Source organism: Crocuta crocuta, unplaced genomic scaffold (assembly GCF_008692635.1).
Source record: "Crocuta crocuta isolate KB4526 unplaced genomic scaffold, BGI_CrCroc_1.0 scaffold342, whole genome shotgun sequence".
In the NCBI taxonomy this organism is placed as follows: Eukaryota; Metazoa; Chordata; class Mammalia; order Carnivora; family Hyaenidae; genus Crocuta; species Crocuta crocuta.
The window spans coordinates 405,588-427,580 of NW_027532158.1; the positions used below are offsets into that span (position 1 = coordinate 405,588).

The 21,993-nt window shown below is 36.0% G+C and overlaps 1 protein-coding gene across 1 annotated transcript in view; it reads left to right on the plus strand.

Moving 5' to 3' along the window:
• LRRC7 (leucine rich repeat containing 7) overlaps window positions 1–21,993 on the plus strand; it is a 561,823-nt gene that overhangs the window by 352,653 nt on the left and 187,177 nt on the right. Inside the window, exon 11 of the mRNA XM_077776423.1 lies at window positions 13,673–13,736. Coding sequence (XP_077632549.1) covers window positions 13,673–13,736 — 64 coding nt within the window. The remainder of the gene's footprint in view (window positions 1–13,672; window positions 13,737–21,993) is intronic.

A 21,993-nucleotide genomic window follows, 5' to 3' on the forward strand; every position in this document is an offset into this window, starting at 1 on the left:
TCACATCCTTATCCAATCACTAGAGAAAGAGGAGTAAAGGGGACAGGGGAGAAAAAGTCCCATGCCCCCACCTCTCTCTTTTAAATCAAAGAGGAAAATTTTTTAGTATCTCCCTCAGCAATCAACCCCAGAATCTTTCCTCCTTCTCTTCCTGTTCTAGTGGCCAAAGTGGAGTCATGAGTTTATGTCCTAGCTTCAAAGAGGTGTGCCGAGGGGACTAGCTGGCTTTTCAGTCTCTGATGCAGAGCATGTATTCCTGGAAGAGAAGGGAGGGAAGTGGCAGTTGTCTGGGAACAACTGGCTGTCTTGGCTAACTTGGCAGGTTATTTTCAAAAGCTCTTATCTTCTTTTTCTTTCTCTCTCTTTTTTAAATGTTTATTTATTTTTGAGAGAGAGAAAACACAAGCAGAACAGAGTCAGGTAGAGAAGGAGACACAAGATCTGAAGCAGGCTCCAGGCTCTGAGCTATCAACTCAGAGCCCCATGCAGGGCTGGAACTCATGAACTGTGAGATCATGACTGAAGTCACCTTTAGACGTTCAACCAATTGAGCCATCCAGTTACCCTAAAAGCTTTTATCTTCTGAAGTTCAAATTCTCTAACACCTTAGGGAGAGGATTGTATCCATCCATATTATACATTAGGGTATCAATAATCTAAAGCCAAATGTATTTAAAAGTACATGAATTACTATTTAGAAAGCCCAGGGTAACCCGTGATAAATTTTTCTATGAAGTACAGCCAGGAAACAATAGCCTGAATCAAGTGCGTGTGTGTGTGTGTGTCTGTCTGTGTGTGCACAAGTGCGTGTATGTGTTAAAAGAATCTCTTAGAAAAGGAACTTGTCGTTGTTGTTTCCTGCTCAGTTACCTATAGGAGTTTTAAAATAGCCTAAATATGCCTCAGTAGTTTTTTTCAGTAGCATTCAAAATATCTTCATAACCTTATAACACAGGTTGCAAAATGTGGCAATGAAAATTACCATCTTTGTAGCCGATTCTTTTCTTAATAATGTTTTGGTTGGACTGCTGCTGTGTAGGCCAGAGGTGTGAGTTCCAGCAGGTAGCCATACACAGAGACAGTTGTCATAGCTCATGCTTATATGGCACCTTTCCCCCATGAAGAGCTCAAAAACCCTTACACATAATAATTACATCTTTGCTGCATTGTCATGAGTTAGGAATGCACAATAATTTTGGCCAGTGGGAAAATTCATGTAAAGAGTGAATGAATGATTAGTTCTGGTTATAAACCAAGTAGACTGTAGAAAATGGAATGAAATGCAGGCTTCTTGTCTAAGCACACCGGTCATTAAAAGGAGCAGAGCAGGGGCACCTGGGTGGCTCAGTGGGCTGTGTCCAGCTCTTGGTTTCGAATCAGGTTGTGATCTCATGACTTTGTGGGTTTGAGCCCCACCTCAGGATCTATGCTAGTAGCACTGAGGCTGCCTGGGATTCTCTCTCCCCTCTTTCTCAGCACCTCCAACCCCCATTTGTGCTCTGTCTCTCTGAAAATAAATTAAAACATAAAAAAAAAAAAGGAGTAGGGCAGAATTAGTCATGTAGCCAGTTGCTCTCCTTATTGTTCTGTTTTTCACTTCACTTCATTGGACAAGTATACCTTACTTTATGAACTAGAAGTATTCTTTTTTTATAGTTTATTTATTTTTGAGACAGAGAGAGACAGAACATGTGTAGGGGAAGGGCAGAGAGAGAGGGAGACACAGAATCTGAAACAGGCTCCAGGCTCTGAGCTGCCAGCACAGAGCCTGATGAGGGGCTTGAACCCATGAACCGTGAGATCTTGACCTGAGCCAAAGTTAGACACTTAACTGACTGAGCCACCCAGGCACCCCTGAACTAGAAGTATTCTTGACAGGCTACTTGAGAGTTTATTTCTTCACACAAAATGTCAAAATATGTGACAACTTGATGTAAATTATATATTTTAAATGTTTATTCTAATGCCTTAAATACTGCAGGGAATATCTTAATTGAGAAGCATTAACAAACATTTAAAAAATTATCTTCCCAATATTCTTTGACAAAGTAACAGATGTATAGTTTGGCTACATATCCATCTAGAAGATTCCAGGAAACCAGTTTAGCATTTTGTTGTTCTTCTTCTTAGGGGGAAATTGAATTGGAAAGATAAAGAGTAATAAAATTGTAGCTGTGACTTGTAATAATAAGTAATAATCAAGAGAAAATTTTTATATAAAATATTTGATCAGAGAAATTATGTTGTATCTGCCACCAGAGACTATATTTTAATTTTTCCTCATTGGTAAAGATAGTAAGTTTATCTTTCTTCAAAATAAGCTGTGCCAGTTGTTGAATTTTTATTTTATTTTTTTGTTTACAAGTAGTTTATTGTCAAATTAGTTTCCACATAACACTCAGTGCTCATCCCCATAAGTGCCCTCCTCCATGCCCATCCCCCCCTCCCCCCCACATCCATCAGTCCTCAGTTTTTTCTATACCATGGAATACTACATGGCAATGAGAAACAATGAAATCTGNTCTGATTTTATCTTCCCCAGTTCGCGCGCATGTTAGAAGGCTCTCTCAGTGGATTCTGTGTCCTTTTTCTCCCAATCTCTCAGGTTTTGTAAGGTTTCCAATGGCTTCAGATCTTTTCTGTGTGATGTATGCGCGCGAGTGCAAGTACAGAGCTCCTTACTTCTCCGCCATCTTGCCCCCATCTTCTCCAGTTGTTGCATTTTTAAGGAATGCTGATTCTTGGGCCTTCTAGTATTTACTACTTACACTGTAAAAACTGATTTTTTCAAAAATTTATAATATGAGGGTCATTTGAAAAGAAATTATTAACAAGGGAAGAACATGATAATGTGGCAAACTTGGCCAGTCCACATTATAAAATACTTATGTTCATTAAACACAAGACAAAAATTAAGCAAAGTGGAAAGGTAATATTTTCTTTCCCTAAGTTTCAATAAGAGAGAAATATTGGACATTAACAACTGAGAGTTTTCCTATCCTTGTACCATGAATAGCCACTAATTAGAGAGCATCTGAGCACATCTGAAAGACAAGTTGAAAGCTGGAATGCATAAACCAAGGCCAAAAATTGGCAGAATCTTGCAGAGAGTCAGCAATCCTACGTTACCTACACTGGGAATTTATGAGGAAACAGGAATTCTGCCAACTTTATGTGGCTTCCGGGATAATTGTACATTTAAATCAAGACTCTGCATCTGATAAAAAGAAAACCATACATTGTATGCAGATGCACCAAGATTTTGCATCATTTTCCATCATTGTTCCAATTGGAATCTTTTTCCAGATTTTCAATTGAAAATTCTATAAAGTAATAGCATGCTAGTAAAGACTTAATTTTCATAAACACAACAGTATTAAGAACAAATGTCCCTGGATTCCAAAAGCTTGTACCCTAAAAATGAGAATTTCAATAGCTACTTAATATAAATAGGTATCTAGTGGAAATTCCCTAATAATATTCTCACCTCCTAATTTATCTATCATATATATAGTCAAGGATTTGAAAACATAAATATTTTTAGGGGCCAGTCTCAAATCATAAACCCATAAAGCCACCTAGATATGAGATTCTAAGAAGTGATGTTAATATAGGGATTGGGAAACTATGGCTTATGATCCAAATCTGGCATCCTTGGTTTGTTTTTTGTTTTTGTTTTCTGGTTTTTTTTTTGTGAGTAAAGCTTTACTGAAACAAAGCCATATCCATATATTAAGATATCATTTGTGGCTACTTTTGCACTACAGTAGAAGAATTGAGTAGTTGAGACAGAAATCATATGAACCACAGAGTTAAATACTTCCAACCTGGCCCTTTGCAGATAAAGTTCTGACCCCTGCCATAGACTATGGTGAGCTGTAGAGCATATGCTTTTCATAAAAACATTCATATTTAAGCAATGATCAATCCAAACATTTCAGGCCAGGTTGTAGATGGCTGGCCTGTGCTGGAAAAAGAATGACTCTACCATTCTTAGTCAGCCTTGTTATTAACTTCCTGTGTGACCTTGAACAAGTCACCAATTCTCCTCTAGTAAGAAATGAGGTTGTGGTACAGAAGGTCAAATGGTAAAAAATAGCATGGTCTTTAAGGAAAATGTGAAAGTAAGGCCAGAGAACTATATTCAAAACAGTCGTAAACACAAGGAGAACCTAAAGTCAGTACTGGGAGCTGAGATGCAGACCCTAAAAGGTCAGAATTTCAAACAAATGTGGATGATGTTATCGAATTTAAATGTTAAAATGTGGTGTTTAAATTTGCCTAGGCCTATTTTTTTCATGGACAAGAACTCAGTTTAATCTTCTGCAAAGATAAGTTTTTCAAAGTATGCCCCTATTCTAAGAAATATCCTGTAGGAAAGAAACTGTAAGTATCCCTTGGTCACAAAAACAAGAAAAAGTCTAAATTAGTTTCATCTGTTAGAAAATCACAACAAACATTTGTATATTTGACCTTAGAAGTACTGCCAATAAGAAGTAAAACTTTCCCTATTTGCAGATGACATATATTTAGAAAACCCTAAAGACTCCAAAAAACTACTAGAATTGATGAATGATTTAAAGAAGGTCATAGGATACAAAATATACAGAAATCTGTTGCATTTCTATATACTAATAATGAAGTAGAAGAAAGAGAAATTAAGAAAACAATACCATTACCAATCCCATTGCTCCAAAATAATAAAATACTCAGAAATAAATGTAATCAGGAAGGTGAAAGATCTGTACTGTGAAAACTGTAAAATATTGATGAAAAAATTAAAGATGACACAAACAAAGATATTCCATGCTCATGGATTGGAAGAACCAATATTGTTAAAATGTCCCTGGTTCCCAAAGTAATTTACAGATTTAAAACAATCCCTAACAAAATACCAATAGCAGTTTTCATAGTACTAGATCAAATGATCTTAAAATTTGTAAGGAACCACAAAAGATCTTGAATAGCCAGAGCAATCTTTAAAGAGAAGGACAAAACTGGAGATACCAGTGAAATAAATCAGTCAGAGATAGACAAATACCATATGATTTCACTCATATGTGGAATTCCAGAAGCAAAACAAAGAAAAAAAGAGGCAAATAAAAAAATAAAACTTTTAATATAGAAAACAAACTGATTATTACCAGAGGAAAGATGGGGGTGGGGGGCAGGGGGATGGTTGAAATAGGTGAAGGAGATTAAGAGTATACTTATCCTGGGGCACCTGGGTGGCTCAATCGGTTGAGCGTCTGACTTCGGCTTGGGTCATGATCTCATGGTTCCTGGGTTCGAGCCCCGTGTCAGGCTCTGTGCTGACAGCTTAGAGCCTGGAGCCTTTTTCACATTCTGTGTCCCTCTCTCGCTCTGCTCCTTCCCTGCTCATTCTCTGTCTCTCTCACTCTCTCAAGGATAAATAAACATTAAAAAGTTAAAAAAAAAAAAAGAGTATACTTATCCTGGGGTGCCTGGGTGGCTCAGTCAGTTAAGCATCTGACTTTGGCCTAGGTCATGATCTCAAGGTTGGTGATTTCAAGCCCTGCACTGGGCCCTCTGCTGTTACCAAAGAGCCTGCTGCAGATCCTTGGTCCCATTCTCTCTCTGCCCCTCCCCCACTGGTTCTATAAACAAACAAAAAAACTTTTTAAAAAAAGTACACTTATGCTGTTGAGCACTGAGTAATGTATAGAATTGTTGAATCACTATATTGTACACTTGAAACTAATATAAAACTGTACATTAATTGTACTGGAATTATTTTTTAAAAACTTAGAGGTATTATAGTCCCAGATTTCAAGATATACTGCATTTAACATTTTTAGCAAGCTTTGCCAAGATGCACTGGCCATCTGAAATCTTTTTTAAATTATGCCACACCTATAAATCCTTAAATCCGTAAGAATACTTTAGGAAATTCTGACCTAGAAAATCTCTTAAGTTATTTCCAACTCTGAAAGCCTTTCCTAACTATTTTATTAGCTAACTCTTACAGAGCATTTACTATGTATCTCTCTGTTTCTCTCTTTCTCTGTCTCTCTCTCTCTCTCTCTCTCTCTCAATAAATAAATAAAGCTTTTTAAAAAAACAGAAAATCAAACAGCTAGTGAGTGGTAGAATAGGGATTCAGACTCAGGTAGTCTGAATGTTGTGGCCAAAGCACAAATCACAGGAAAAGGTAAGATACAGTCAATTAATAGGGGGAAAAAAAGGACTTCAATCTCACTGGGAACAAAAAGTAGAGATAACATGTAAGAGGAATAAGGCTCTAGAGGGGAGATTCCAGGTCCATGCCCTCAACTGTTCCACATTCAAAATTTTCTTGTTATCTGTCAGATATTCAAAAGAGTCAGAAACTTAAACATGTCACAGAATATTTCTTTTAATATTTGAATTTTTAAAAAGCTTATTATTATTTTAAAAAGCTTAAATGTCATTAAGTCAACTTAACACAAGATTTAGATATCCAGAGACTAGTGAACCTCATACCTATCTGCTTTTATCATCATGCATAGTTCATAATAAATGATCTAATGGATGTTCATTACAGCATTCATTAAAATAGCCCTATCAGGATATCTCCTTGGCAACTGTTAATTAATTGTAGCTGCTTCCTTGGCAACTGTTAATTAATTGTAGCTGCTTCCTTGGCAACTGTTAATTAATTGTAGATACCTGATAAAAATTGAGTGGTTTGTCTTTGTAAATATTCTAGATGCAAACTTCTCTCTGATAAAGAATCATTCATTCATGCATGGATGAATGTCTTCATTATACAATACTGACTGAAAAGCTATTTATGCTGGAATAAGACTAACAAGTTACTTGCTCTCATGAAGTGTTAGTCTAGCAGGGGAAAAATAATTAGTAGGCAAAGGAAAAAGATTTTGATTTTCAGAATTAGACATTTAATTAAATAAAATATTTAATTACATAATAAATATTTTCAGTGATAAGTGTTAAGAATAAAATGAAACAGAATAATACATATAAGGTGAAGGTGCAAAGGAGACTTTAGTTTGGGTAATGGGGATGGACTATATAAGGAGAAAATGTATCAGAGTTGAGGAAAAGCATCCAGCTTATTGGAAGATTTAAGGGAAGAATATTATAGTCATGAGAAACAGCAATGATAAAAATAACAATCATAGAAATTATATGCACTCATACAAGTTTTACATATATAATATGACCATAGGTTGGTAAATAATACACAAATTACTATGGAACTTGCACCTTCAAATTACTAGACAAACTTACAAATGAATCTCAATAATCAGCAAGATCCTTGGTTCAGGCAGATGAAGATCAAATTGTCAGCATTACTGGTAGAGAATGTGGCCCAAACTTGTGACCAGGTCCTAATATTTGCTCCCTGACCTATGGTGGTGATCATGCCTTCAAGGCCAAGCATTTGTAAGGGGAAATCACACCAGTTGGATTTCTCTGTGGGGATGGAGAGATAGGCCACAGACTCAAAGGTGCTTACCATATGAAAGGAGCATAGTCAACTGAGTGCATCCCTCAGGCAGGATGGCATGAACTGCATAAGGACAGCCCACATGGGAATCCACTGTTGGAGTAGGGAGCTAAAAGAATGGAGATAAGATGCTCACCCTCCTTCTAGTCAGTAAAGAGAGGAGATAAAGGCCTGAAGTCTTCCTCTAGCAAGGTATATCTCACCTAGAGCTGATTTCCACTCCCCACCCCCACTTTGCATGGCCAACCAGGGGACAATTGACTATGTGTGCAGATATTTTGGTCATGGAAACAACAGAGAGTGCTTCTGATATGCTGCTAACTATCCCACAGTGTACAAGATAACTGTATTCTAGCTATATTGTAGGACAGTAGGGTTTTCTGCAACAAACTACAATGGGAATTTTTAGTTTCTTCACTTTGGACCAAAATCTTTCACATCCTTCACAGACACATGTTAATATTATGGATTAAAGCTACAATCTCAGAAGAACCTCAGCTTTAGTTGCACTCTTTCTGTATTTTCATTGCTGCTTTTCACATATGTAAATATTGCAAGATTCTCTAAAACCCAGCTGAAATGTCACCTCTTCTTAAAGTTCTCCCTAATTACTAAGGTATTAGATATTCCTTCTTCTGAGCTCCAATGGCAATGTATACATACATTTACCTTAGCACTTATCACCCTGTGAAATAATTATTCAAATAAAGGTCATTCCCATTTAGTAAATAAGTCTTTTCGAGTACAAACTGTGTAAGATATGCTAAATATTCTACAATATCCCAGTAGGCTCCTATATCAAAGAATTTATTTGTCCAAAAGTCAGTAGTGCCAAGTTGAGAACCCCTGAATCCCTGAAGTCTTTGAAACTCCACAGGATTCTTGGTAGCTATGATGCCCACATGGTGCCCACCAGAAGAAGTGCAAATTAAGTGAATGAATATATACTTACAAAGAACACTACTAACACAAAATACCATGGTTTCTATTTTATTTTTCTCATAAAGTCTTACTTGTTTCAATCCTGATGAAATTTAAAATGTCTTACGTACATTCAGCTAAAAGGAACGTTTTTTGGACAATTAACAGAATGATTATAGTTTAGCAACTAGCACATGAACAAGAAAAGCAGTGGGGTGTGTTATGAACTGTCTTAAAATCTTGTGTCTAAAAGCAGTTTATTTTAAAGGTGTAAAAATGTAAGAAATAATATTAAATGACATCAAAAAATAGAAATAAGAATGTAATAATTTTAAAGATATCAAATGTAAGAAATCATATTAGACAACTTGAAACAAAAGAACATAATAATGGAAGGAAACTTTGGTGACAGTAATTAAGCTTTCATGGAAAGGAAGATAATAAGATGGATAAAATTAAGACAAAAGAAATGCTGTTTTTAAAGTAAGAGAACTTAAATAAGCTTCAGGAAACATTCAGAAAACCTCAGGGGAAAAACTTTTTTATTGTTCCAGAACAAGCAAAAGGAAAAATGTTGTCAGAAGAATGGCAAAGGAAAGGTGGGAAGCTAGGTTATATATTTAAAATATGGTTTCTAGATATGAATTTATGAACCAGGGGTTTCAGAAGCAGTAACTGAAGACTAGAAGGGGAAGAGAAAATGCTTAGAGATGACATAGAGGCTAGCTATCCCCTCACAAAAGCAATCTAACGTAAACTACACTGATACACATAAGAAATAATAGTTTCTTAATTATTTTCTTGATCAGCCCACATCTAGAGAACAGTACTCAATTCTGAGTGTCACCTGGCCCTCAAAGATAGGAGATGATTTGGGTTCTGTGGTCCATATGATCTCTGTCTCACCTACTCAATTCCACTATTGGGGTGAAAAATAGCCATAGATAATAAGTTAACAAATGAGCGTGGCTGTGTTCCAATAAAGCTTTACTTACAAAAGCAGAGGTGCCAGATTTGGACCTGACCTGCTTTGGAAGAGAAACATTGATAAAGATAATCAGAGTGTTTAGGGGCCTGGAAATCGTAACATACAGGATTGATTTAAGAAGTCACTCATATTCAGGGGCACCTGGGTGGCTCAGTCAGTTCAGCGTTTGACTCTTGATTTTGACTCAGGTCATGATCTCATGGTTCTTGAGTTAGAGCCCTGCATTGGGCTTTGTGGTAACAGTACAGAACCTGCTTGGGATTCTCTCTCTCCCTCACTTTCTGCCCTTCCAAGCATGTGTTCTCTTTCTCTCTCTAAAAATAAATAAAGTAATTTTTAAAACAAAAAAAAAGAAGTCAGTAATATTTAGCCTAGGAAAAGATACATCATAGAATTAATAAAATTTGCTTTAGGACACTCAGGTATAAAGACCTCCCCATTTTTTCAATAATAAAATAAATTTTTCTTGGTTCTCCACCACTAAGGCTGGGAAAAATATTTATTATCAAATTTATGTGATACTGTCCTTAGGGATCAGTGAGAACTAGAGTTTACAGAATCCAGAAAATTGTGCAAGGGCCTTTGGTCTTAGGCTCATGGTGGTTCTTTCTAGAATATTTGTTGCCTAAGGCTACATGGTTAAGTCAGATAAATGTGGCCCTGCAAATCATATGATTATTTTTCATTCATTTGCCACATCTGGCCACTTGGTCCTTCACCCTGGCTCTCAAGGGTTTGGTGCTCATCATTTACTTATTGGGCTTGTGGTGGAGCAGCAAGATTTGCAAGAATTCACCATTCCTTAATATTCCCAGGCTCTTTTTTTGTGAGGTCCAGCCACTACTATCCCCTTTCCTAGAAGCACCTATTCAGTGGTATAGACTTGGCAAGAGGGAAGGCAGATGTTCTTCTTACAGTGCTGGCCACAGTTTCACAGCCATCATTGGGCTGGTGGTGGTCCCACACGGCCCTTCTGGACATCTTGAAATATATTTTAATCTGACTGGAGAAAGGAGACATATACATGTGAAAAAACAGACAATTCAAGAAAGCAAGTGGTAACTATCAAGTAAACCATGAAAAAGAAAGCAAATGGTATGTGAGCTAAAAAAGAGGGATAATTTTCAGGTGGAATAGACAAAAAACATCATTTTTCTTTTTCAAATTTTTATTTCCTTCAAGAGCTTTTACCTGAGCTACAGTCTCTCTCTCTCCCCCCTCCTTCCTCTCTGTCTGTCTGTCTCTCTCTGTCTCTGTCTCTCTGTCTCTGTCTCTCTCTCTTTCTCTCTCTCTCTCTCTGTCTCACACACACAAACACACACACACACACACACACACACACACACACATGCAATACTTTTCTCTAATTCCATTCCAATATTCCCACACTGGTGCTCAATCCAGAAACTATTTTAAATTCCTTCCTTTCTTTTACCTCCCACACCCAATCAGTCATCATCATTACCAAGTCATTTTTTCACCAGAGCATCTTTCATTGCTCACTATGTCATCCATACTGTCTTTGTCTTATTTCTGACCACCCCCCTGCCCCCTCTTGTTACATCCTACATGCATTTCTGAACAGTCTTATTTGGCCTCTTTACTAATATATCCTCTCCCCATTTCTCATACTGTTCCAAGCTGCCAGAGTGAGCTTTCTAAAATACAAATCTGATCTAAATCTTATAGGCTTCCATTGCCTTCAGGCTAAAACTCAGATTCCCTGGTTTCATATGGTTGACCTTATAATATAGCCCTTGCTTACATATTATTTCCTATTTTTTACCAATTTTCTCATTTCTTCTTCTTATTATCTTTACTAACCTGCCATTCCTTTAAATGGGCCATGATCTCATTCAATCCACCTCTTTGACATTTCTTCCAAAAAAGACCATGTCCTCTGATTCTATAGTCTGATCAATGTTCCAGAATGAAATGAAATGTCAGTAGGGTCGTTTACTCCCAGCACTGAGAAAGTACCTCTCCCTGTGCTCTTTAAAAACCTACACATATATCTTCTATGACATTTACTTCACTGGGTAAAAATTGTCCATTGTCTTAGCTATATATCTCAATATTATGAGCTACTTGGCAATGTGAACAATACCTTTCATATTGATAACCCTAACAGTTGAAAGTTAATAGGAAATCAATATATTTATGTTATTGAATAAATAATACTTAGGGATGTACGGGTAAAGACATTTTGAAATGTGTGAATGTATGGGCAAGAAAAGCATTAGCAAAGGCTTAAAACATAAAACTGATCTTCCCAGAGTGACCACTAATCTCCATGTTGTTAAATCAAGTGATCAGTTCTCAGACCTATTAGCAGTTTTTGTCCCGATCTGTCATTTCCATCACCTTGAAACACTTTCTTTACTTGACTTGCAAGTCTATATGCTTCTGGTTTATTTTCCTTGTCCCTTGTCACTTCTCAGACTTTTTTTGATGTCTCATCCTCATGTCATCTTAGACTTACTCTCTTCTCATCTGCGCTCTGTCCCTTAATGATCTCATGTTTTCAAGACCTGATGCTGTCTCTTTGCTGACCATGCTCAAATTCTCTTGCCTGGACTTCTCTAAACTCTAGGCTTGTGGATGTAACTGCCTGCTTGACATCTCTCATTGGCTTTAGAAATAGAAATTTCAAATTTGACATCTTTTTTTTCCTTCTACTTTATTGTGGTATAATAGAGAAATTAAATGTAAGGTATGCGAAGTATATATGGGAATTATTTAATGTACATTGTGAAGGGAGTCCTCCCATACGGTTAATTAATACATCAGTCACATCGAATACTTACCTTTTTTGTGGAGGTGGGTAGGTAGGTGGGTGGGGTTGAGAATATTTAAAGCCAGATCTCTGATCTACCTAAATCCCTTTTCTACCCCATCTTCCTTATCTGTCTATTATAACTTCACCCTTGTAGTTGCTCAGACTGAAACACACTGGTAGTTACATTCGATTCTACTTTCTCTTACTCCCCACAGATATTTCAGCAACAAAACACCTGACTCCAATTTTAAATATGTTCAGCCAACCACTTCTCACCACCTTCACTACCAGCACCCTGGTCCAAAACTACCATTTCCTCTCATTTGGCTTCTTCCTTAGCCTCCTACTTGATCTCCTAGCTTCTACTTTTGCCTTTCTCGGTCTGTTTACAAGTCTGCAATCACAGAGAGCCTTTTAAAATAATTCACCTCAGTCACACTCTTGATCCAAACCTTTTACTGACTCTCCATCTTACACAGAATCAGCCTACATCTTAACATGGGACTATAAACCCTCAGATTATCTAACTTCTCATTATCATCTCTTGATACCCTTTCTCTCACTCTGCTTCAGACACAAGGTCTCTTAGGATGTCTTCAAGCAAGCAACATGTCCCTGCTTTAGAGTCCATGCACTAGCATGCTCTTTCATTTACTTTAAGCTTTGACTCAAATTTCATTTTCTTGGTAAGAACTTACCTGGATCTCCTTATGTAAAAAAAAAAAATGCAGTCTCCCTATGTAAATCCCCCTAGATAATTACTATAGCCACTTTAAAGATAAAGGACCTAAAATTTCTGAGATTTGAGTCAATGAAGCCTCTAGAATTTCTGTATAGTCAGGATTTAAGGATTGCATTTTGGTTAGTAGGATAAAAACTTGGAACTCCGAAAAACACGATCTTTTCTTACAATGTATACCGTACTTGAAAATGGCTTAAGAAATGCTGATTGCACGTGGCTTGGACTAGGATACTTCTAACCTTTGGCACCAAATCTTGCCCAAGGTTTTGCCATTGCCATTTCCTTTAACGGTGCCAGCATCTCAGCCAATATTTTTGGGAGACAGTGAATACAATAGTCTGTCTATAACAGAAATTCATTTAGGGAAGTAGAAAATGGCAAGACTGATGAGAAGTTGTGGCCATATTGTGAGGCTTTAGAATGCTTTGCTCAGAATTGTGTTCATTCATTGGTTCCCAAGCCTGTGGTGATTCTTAAAAATATATTTGTTGTGGACCCTCGTGCTGGTATGGATATTTAACAAGCTTCCTGGATTTGTATTAAACAGCCAGCTCTGTATTCCCACCAATAATTGGCATTTGGAAACATAGTAAGCAGGTGGCAGTTTGCAGACATTGTTTTATATTTACAGTTTGCTTCTCTCTATAAAATACCCCCATTTCTCTGCACTATAAAATCGGGTAAATCTGACAAGGGGTGAGTGGAATGTCTTTTGGAACAATGTGTCATGGATTGTCTCACAATAGTATTTTTCTCCATCTGTTACAGGTCAATGCACAAACTGGCCCAGTTGGAAAGACTTGACCTAGGCAATAATGAATTCAGTGAGCTGGTAAGTGAATGTATTTTCTAAACTTGATAAATACACCCCAGGAAATTATTTGTTTTGCTCTGTCTCTGAAACTGCAGGTATAAAATTATCCAAGTGCATATTTACATTTGCTAAATATAAACACAAAATGGAATCCGGGAAATAAAGTGGTTGTTTGACTATATAGTAAACTGCATAGAACTGGATAGTATTAGATGCACTAATAGAGAAAGGAAGAGGTAAGCAGATGCAAATTGACAATTTTGAGCACCATTTATGGAGCAGGCACCAAGTTCAGTGTGTCACTTATGTTATCTCACTTAACCCTTATTTGATATGTTGCCATGTTAACTTTATGGAAATGTGCTCAAAGTGGTTACCAACTTAACCCAAGACTTGATTAACTCAAAGCTTATACCTTGAAGACTTCTACCTTTAAGGATGCTTAGTGAAGAGGAGTGGTTAAAATCCTTCTATTTCTAATTGTACTGAGAGTGTCTTTCCAGTGAATACATATTACAATCTCACTGCCACCAAAACTGAAAGAAATTCTGACTTCTCCTTTCAGGGCTTAAGTTTTCTTTAAAATTTGCCTAAAGACTAGAATCTCAAATGCAAATTAGAAAGCAAATACTCCTTTATAAGCAGACTCTTTTTAATTCAGAAGTCTCCACTTGAACATCTCAATTCATCTGAAATGTAGTTTAACTATTTTTAAATTAAAACATGTAATTAAGTAATCAACTATTCTCTCCAGTTGTGCTGCTAACAATGTGACCTTGTGCAAATCACTTCACCTCTCTAAGCCTCTTTTTTCATTTGCTATATAATGGCTCCTCCCTTGCAGGGCTTGTGTGAGAATTAAATGAGATAATGCGTGGAAAAAAGGGATTCTCAGTAAATGCCGGTAGATAGGATGTGATTTGCACTGCATCTTGGATATACAAAGAAATTAGCTTGTTTGCCTTTGACCATAACTAATCTGGCCATTATCCCAGCCTCTGTCAGTTGTTCCCTGAGTGTAAAAGCTGATTTTTATTCTTCTGCAATTAAAAGTTTCATCTGATTTAAGAAGTTACAAGATTCCTTTGGGCTGTGTTCATCTTCCTCAAATAAAAATCCTTTCTGTCATGTGTCCTCTCACCTTCCTCAGCTTCTCTTCATAACATGGAACTTGGGTATGTACGAAGGCTACATGTCTTTCTGACCTGAGGGAAAGGGACTCTCTGGTCTCAGGCTGGTTTTCAGAAGTGTCCTGGCAGACATGCTGGCCTCTGGGCTGATGTCTCCAACTGCCCCTGCCCCTTGTGTAAAGCTGGAGTTCTGAAGCCATAGTCAATTTTCTGGGGTCAAGCAATACTCCCTTCGAGCACTGGCCATTTTCCCCTGTTTGCATTGCTACCACTCGGATCTCAGTGGCTGTATCTAAGAAATCATCACTTGAGCAGAAACATTTTTTTTTATTTTGAACTCCCAATATTCTGTGTTAGTTACAAAAGAAATCTCTCTAAAAGAAATTTTTTGCATTTGTTCTAAGACCCCTTTTTTATTGATAATACTCAGTTACTTGGCAGAGGGAGGAAGAGATAGGAATATAATTATGGAACTTCACATTTCTAATGTTATTAACTTTTAATCAAATGTCTGACTTTTATTAGTCATATGTGTGGGACTAGCTGTTATTTCTCTGAATGTAACAACTTTTAATGAGCAAATAAGAGAATTCGCTTCGATAAGAGGCCTCTAGGTACTTATCATGTGCAATAAAGTGGATAAATTCCATTCTGTAGCTAGACATTGTCACCTAGGAGATTACTGTTAGAAAATTCATTTTGTGTGACGTGGTAAACAGACAGATATGGAGTGAAGATGATAAGTAAAAAAAAACCTTGCAATGTGAAAGTCTAATGAAGAGAACAGAAGTTAGATTGAGACTCAATATAAATATCCTAATGAGGTTTGAAGTAGAAATATCTACTTAAGGGTGCCTTTATAATAATGAAAAATCCTAAACAGAAGTAATTATTTTATGTTTCTAACAGCAGTAACCACCAGAAAATACTGGGCAAAGTTCTGGGAACATAATAGATTCTCAAAAGTTTTGTTGCTGTTGTTGTTTCTTTCGTGGCTTATTTTTGTCAATATAAAATTAATACATTCCCATTAGTTCTTTAAATATTTATTTATTTTGAGAGAACGCACGCAGGGGGAGGGACAGAGAGAGAGAGGGGAGAGAGAATCCCAAACAGGCTTGGCTCTGTCAGCACAGAGCCCAACTTGGGACTCCATCCCATTAACCATGAGATGACGACCTGAACTGAAATCAAGAGTCAGACACTTAACTGACTGAGCCACCCAGGCGCCTCTCCATTTTTTTAAATTTAAAAAGTTAAAAGGATTCTAAGAATGATAGTAAAAGTCATCCATGATCTCATCCCCTTATAAACCCATTTTTAGTGGTTTTGGTATATTCTCCCCCCGACTACCATCATTTTCTATTTAATGAGGTCAGATGAGTATTTTTTGTGCCAGGTCAGAGATGGGACACTATTAGGTTGATGTGTTAGATAACATTAATTCATAAAGCTCTTCTATATACAATGGGTAGAACAGCCTTCTAACTGTCACAGAACAATCAGAAACTTCCCATAGCCATAGAATAGTCAGGGACACTAAAACAGATTCAGGATTGCCATGGGACCCAGAAGCCATATTTCAGGTATATATAGATCTATCTGATGAACTAAGAGTCCTGTTCATCCTGAACTAGTAGTGGAAATAACAGAGCCCCCCAAAATCAAATCACCATGAGTGAGAAGAATACTAGAAAAGGAAGCAGATTGAGCAGCAGAGCCTGGAGGAAAATGGAATCTGTGGATCCAGAAACAGGATGAGGCTATGGCTGACGGTCCTCCTAATATAGCCCCAGCTTCTAGCTCCCAGTCTTTCACTCCCTGCCCTTCCCCCTCCTTGCATTCAAGGAGGGCCCTTGTAATAAGAGCTCCCAACAACTCTCCCAAGGGAATTTCATCAAGAGTCAGCTCTAAGAAACAAAATAAGAAAGCTTCTTTGCAAACCAGAGAGAGAAAAGAGCTGAGCCCAGAGGAGGCAAAGAGCAGACTGCAAAGTGGTCTATGCATGGTTCAGAGTACAGCAACATAACGGAGATGAACCATGGCATGGGCAACAACCTGCTGAAGACAGTGAGTGACAGGGGTAGCAGGAAAAGAAAGCAGGGATTACAGAGGTCATTGGAAGAGCATCTCCTGTTATGTGGGAGGTTCCCTATTCTCCACTCCCCTTCCTGACACAAAAGGACTCCTACAAGCAGTAACCAGGGAGGAGGATCCCACAAAAGGCCTGATTTCTTGATCATTTGCTCGTTAAGTGGAGGGAGGTCAGAGAAGTGAGATTTCACCATAACTGTGACATTAATAATACATACTGGTTATGTGTGTTTTTATAGAGATATTTCTGTTTACCAAATTGGAATTACAGTGTGTATTCTATTTTATATTGCATAATTATCAAATTCAAATAAATAAATTCTTTGCAGACATTATGCGATAGAAGTTTTCTCTGCAACTAAATTAGGAAGGCTGTCAATTAATAGCCAAAATATAAATAGTAAATTGAAATTCAAACTTATGAGAAAATAATAAAGTCAGAGAGGCTTGAAATTATATAATATAAAATTTTATGCATATAAAATAGTATGTGTAATATATGTTTAAGTTACAAAGCATCATAAAATGCATCCCTGTGCACCCACCACCATATTCTTATGAAATAGAATATCACCAGTCCTGTATTGCCACCTATTTTCTCTAACCTAATTCTGCCTCATTCCCAGAGATAACTACAATCCTGAATTTTTAACATTCCCTACATTTTTATATATGTCTAAACATTATATTTTTTCACTTTGCTTGTTCTCAGACTTTCTAAAAATATGACTATATTACAACTTATTTACCTATTTCTTCATAGTCATTTTTGTCCAGTTTTTCTAAATTACATTGCTAACATGAATATTCCTTTAAGTGCACATGTGCAAGAATTTTTCTAAGGCATATGTTTAGAAAAAGAATTTCCTAGTCGTTAATTGTGCCCATATTCAACTTGAAAAACAATGCTCTTTGTTTTTTTTCTTTCAAAATAGTTGTACTAATTTACCAGCACTGCATAAGATTCCCCATGTTCCACATCTTCACCTACACTTGATATTGTCAGACTTTTTTTCCCTGTATAATGGCTGACAGTGTCTATGATACTATCATTATAATCATTATGATCTGAATCTGAATATCCCTGATCTTTCATGAGATTAGTGTTTTTTTCCATATGTTGGTGGCTGTTAGTGTTTCCTCTTCTGTGAGATGCCTGTTCATGTGTTTTTTTCCCATATTTCTATTGGACATCTTTTTCTTGTAGACTTACAGGGAACTTTTACACATTCTAGATACTAATCTTTTGTTGGTTATATGTAGCACAGATATCTTCTCCCAATCTCTGCAGTTTTCTTTTTTCTTTCTTGGTGTCTTTTGAGGGCCAGAAGTTCTTAATTGTAATGTAAAAAAAAATGCATACTTTTTTATGCCTAGCATATTTTGTGTCTTGCTTAAGGAGTCTTTGCTTTCCCTGGGGCACCTAGATGGCTCAGTCAGTTGAGTGTCTGAGTCTTTTGGTTTGACTCAGATCATGATCCTAGGTTGATGGGATTGGGCTCTGTGCTGAATGTGGAGCCTTCTTAAGATTCTTTCTCTCTTTGTCACTCCTCATGGACTCTTACTCTGTGTCTCTCTACAGTGTGTCTTGGGGAAGAAGAACAACTTGCCTCCCCAAAGTCAAACAGATATTTTTTTCTAAAAGTTTTAAGATTTCATTATTTATAGTCAGGTATATTTCCATTTGGGCTTAATTATTTTACATTCTACATATTATTTTTTTTCTGAACAAATAGTTTTCCAAGCAACATTTATAAAGCAGTCCTTCCTTTCCCCCTGAATGGGTGCATCTTCTTAACTAAATATGATTTCCATATATTCATAGGTTGCCTTCTTCACCAGTTAGTTTATTATCTGGGTACCAAAGCCACACTGCCTTAAATTAGCACAAATAATAAGTTTTTAATAGCTGATAGAATAAGTCTCTACAACTTAGACATCTGGACATTTAGCTGTGTACAAATTTTAGAATTAGTTTATCAAGTTTCTTGAAAGGGAAATATCATTGGAATTTGGTTAGAAATGCATTGATTCTGTAAATTAATTTTCATTGATTTATGGTGAATTTATATTTTTCTGATATTGACTCTCCTTATGCATGACATATCTCCATTTATTTGTCCATTTTAATATCTTTCAGTGAATTTTATAATTTTCTTCAAAAAAGATTTTACACATTTTAGTTAATTTCTAAGTAGTTTATCTTTTTATTGTAGTTATAAATGTACATTTTCTTCTTTTAAGGTTATTTTTGAAAGTTTTGTTATTTATTTATTTTGAGAAAGAGTGTGTATGTGTGTGCACAAGCATGGGAAGAGCAGAGAGAGAGGGAGAGAGAGAATCCCAAGCAGACCCTGTGTCCATCCCAGAGCCTAAGGTGGGGCTTGATTCCACAAATCAATGAGATCATGACCTTAGGCAAAACCAAGAGCCTGGACATTCAACCAACTGGACCACTCAGGAACCCCATAAATGTACATTTTCAAAAGTTATAGTCCTCAACTGTTTGATTGTAGCTATGTAATTGTTTGATTTTTTTTCATTTATATTTAACTACTGCTAAACTCTCTTAATACTATGAATAATTTGTCTATAGATTCTTTAGAGGTTTCTGTGTAAGTCATCAAATATTCTACAAATAGTTGAATATAAGCCAGTGCTATTGTCTGATTCCTGATATTAATAGAAATGCATTTAATGTTTTATTATTAAGAATATACTTTACTATTAGTTTTGCATAGATACTCTTTTTTAAATTCAGAACATACCTTCATATTTCTAGATTACTAAGAGAATTTACCACCAGAAGAGAATTGTGGTTTTGATTTTCACTTCCCGGATGATGAGTGATGTTGTTTCTTTTCATGTGTTTCTTGGCCATCTGTATGTCTTCTTTGGAGAAATGTCTACTCAGGTCTTCTTCCCATTTTTTAATTGGATTATTTCTTTTTTGGATGTTGAGTTGCATCAGTTCTTTCTATACTTTGAATACTAACCCTTTATCAGATATGTCATTTGCAAATATCTTCTTCCATTTGATAGGTTGCCTTTTAATTTTGTTTATATAGAGGATTTCTAATATAAAACTACCTTTGCATCCCTGAAATAAATCCAATATAGTCATGATGTGTTGATGATCCTGACCAAACTGTATTAAATTTAATCCTTTCTTGGAGTTTTAAAAATGAATGCTTATGCATTTGATTTACACACATTATTCTTGTGTACCTTATCTGTGGGCTTGTGTTTTTCATCAGTTTTGGAAAATTATCAGTCCTTATCTCCTCAGGTATTTCCTTTTGTCTATGTGTTCTGTATATCCTTCTGGACTTTGGACTAAACATGATATGAGTATGATATCATAAGTTATTTTAAAATGTTATTTTAATAATTATCTTGTACGGTCTTTTTTGAAAAAGCAGTCAGATAAGAAGTAATTTTAAAACTGTTTATTTCATCTCTTTAAAGAATCTTTCTGCCTCTCTACATAAAATTATCCAGTATTAATTCTTCAGAATTTGAGACACGATAGTGATTTCGTTTTAAGAGTACTTTCAACTCTGAACTATTTAATGTACCAGCTACTGAGAGAGACATCTCTAAATAACAGGTCACTCATTATAGATTAAAGAATAAAACATGAATTTAAAGAAAAACAAACACCTAAATTACAGCAACAAAAATATTTAAAGAGTAAAAAATATATATTTTATATGATGAACAAAAATACTTAATTTTTAAAAAGAAAATGTGAAGATGGGTTGTATTTTAAAGTCCAGGGAATTCATCAGGAAATGAGTAGTATCATTTTAACTATCTAATATTTGAGACAGTATGTTAAACAGTCTTTAAGTAAATATTTCATAAATTCAGCCATCCATGAACTATGTTAGAGGATTGATATTCCATAAAACTTCTTTTCATAAAAACTTAAAAAATATTCTGCACTCTGCAAATCACCATTTTAAATGCTTAGTAAGTCTACAGATTACAATAAGCAACAATTTCTAATCTCAGTATTCAAACTGAATTAGTTTTCTTGATTTTTTTACTTCATTTATAGGGTCAAATAAAAATTTCAAATAGATAAATAAAGAATGGAGACACTGAGAAGAAATGTCAATAGTTGTATAGTGTTGGGGTGGAAAAATTTTACGTTAGCCTTCAAGATTCATCGAGCTGATCTAAGAATTAATTTGACATGAGACAAATCAACAGGAGAAAAAGTTTAATGAGTGTGCATGGAGTCCCAAAAATGAAATTGAGACCCAAAGAAATGACCAAGGCAGGCAGTTTTTGTACTTTTGAGACAAAAAAAAAAGACAGTAAATCTGTGTGAAGTTGGTGGGACAGGGAAACTTCATGTCATGAGGTGGGGGTGCAGTTTCAATTAGTTAAGAATTCTAAACAGAATTTGGGCTGGGCTGGGCTGGAATAGTAAATTAGTTAAAATATAAGCTTTGTTTATATAGCATTCTATGCTCTGAATTTCCTATCTATGTCCTTTTACCTCCTGGTATAGGGAGCAAGGGAGATTTATTTCCTGGTTTCCAGAGACAAAATGGAGTCAGAGTGTTCTTACACTTAAGTAACTTTTAGTTCAAAATAATCAGTATGGCCAAAGTGGTACATTTTGCACTACCTGTCCTTGGCTCCTAAGATAGAATGTTTATTTGGGCTATGTAAGTTACACAAATGTGTTATCATAGAAATTTGAAATAACTGAGTACTTTAGCTGATGTTTTTTTGTTTTGTTTTGTTTTTTTATTTTGAAGAGAAGTTTTATTTTTGATATACATTTTTATGATTATATATATATTTCTAACCCCAGTTTCTAATTATAGGTTATATTGAATATAACAGTTATTTTATTTTATTTTATTTTTTTGTGGTATCATTGTGAAGATCATTTTATTTTTTTTATTTTTATTTTTTTTTACAAATAGTTTATTGTCAAATTAGTTTCCACATAACACTCAGTGCTCATCCCCACAAGTGTCCTCCTCCATGCCCATCCCCCCCTCCCCCCCCAACTCCTCACTCTCCCCTCT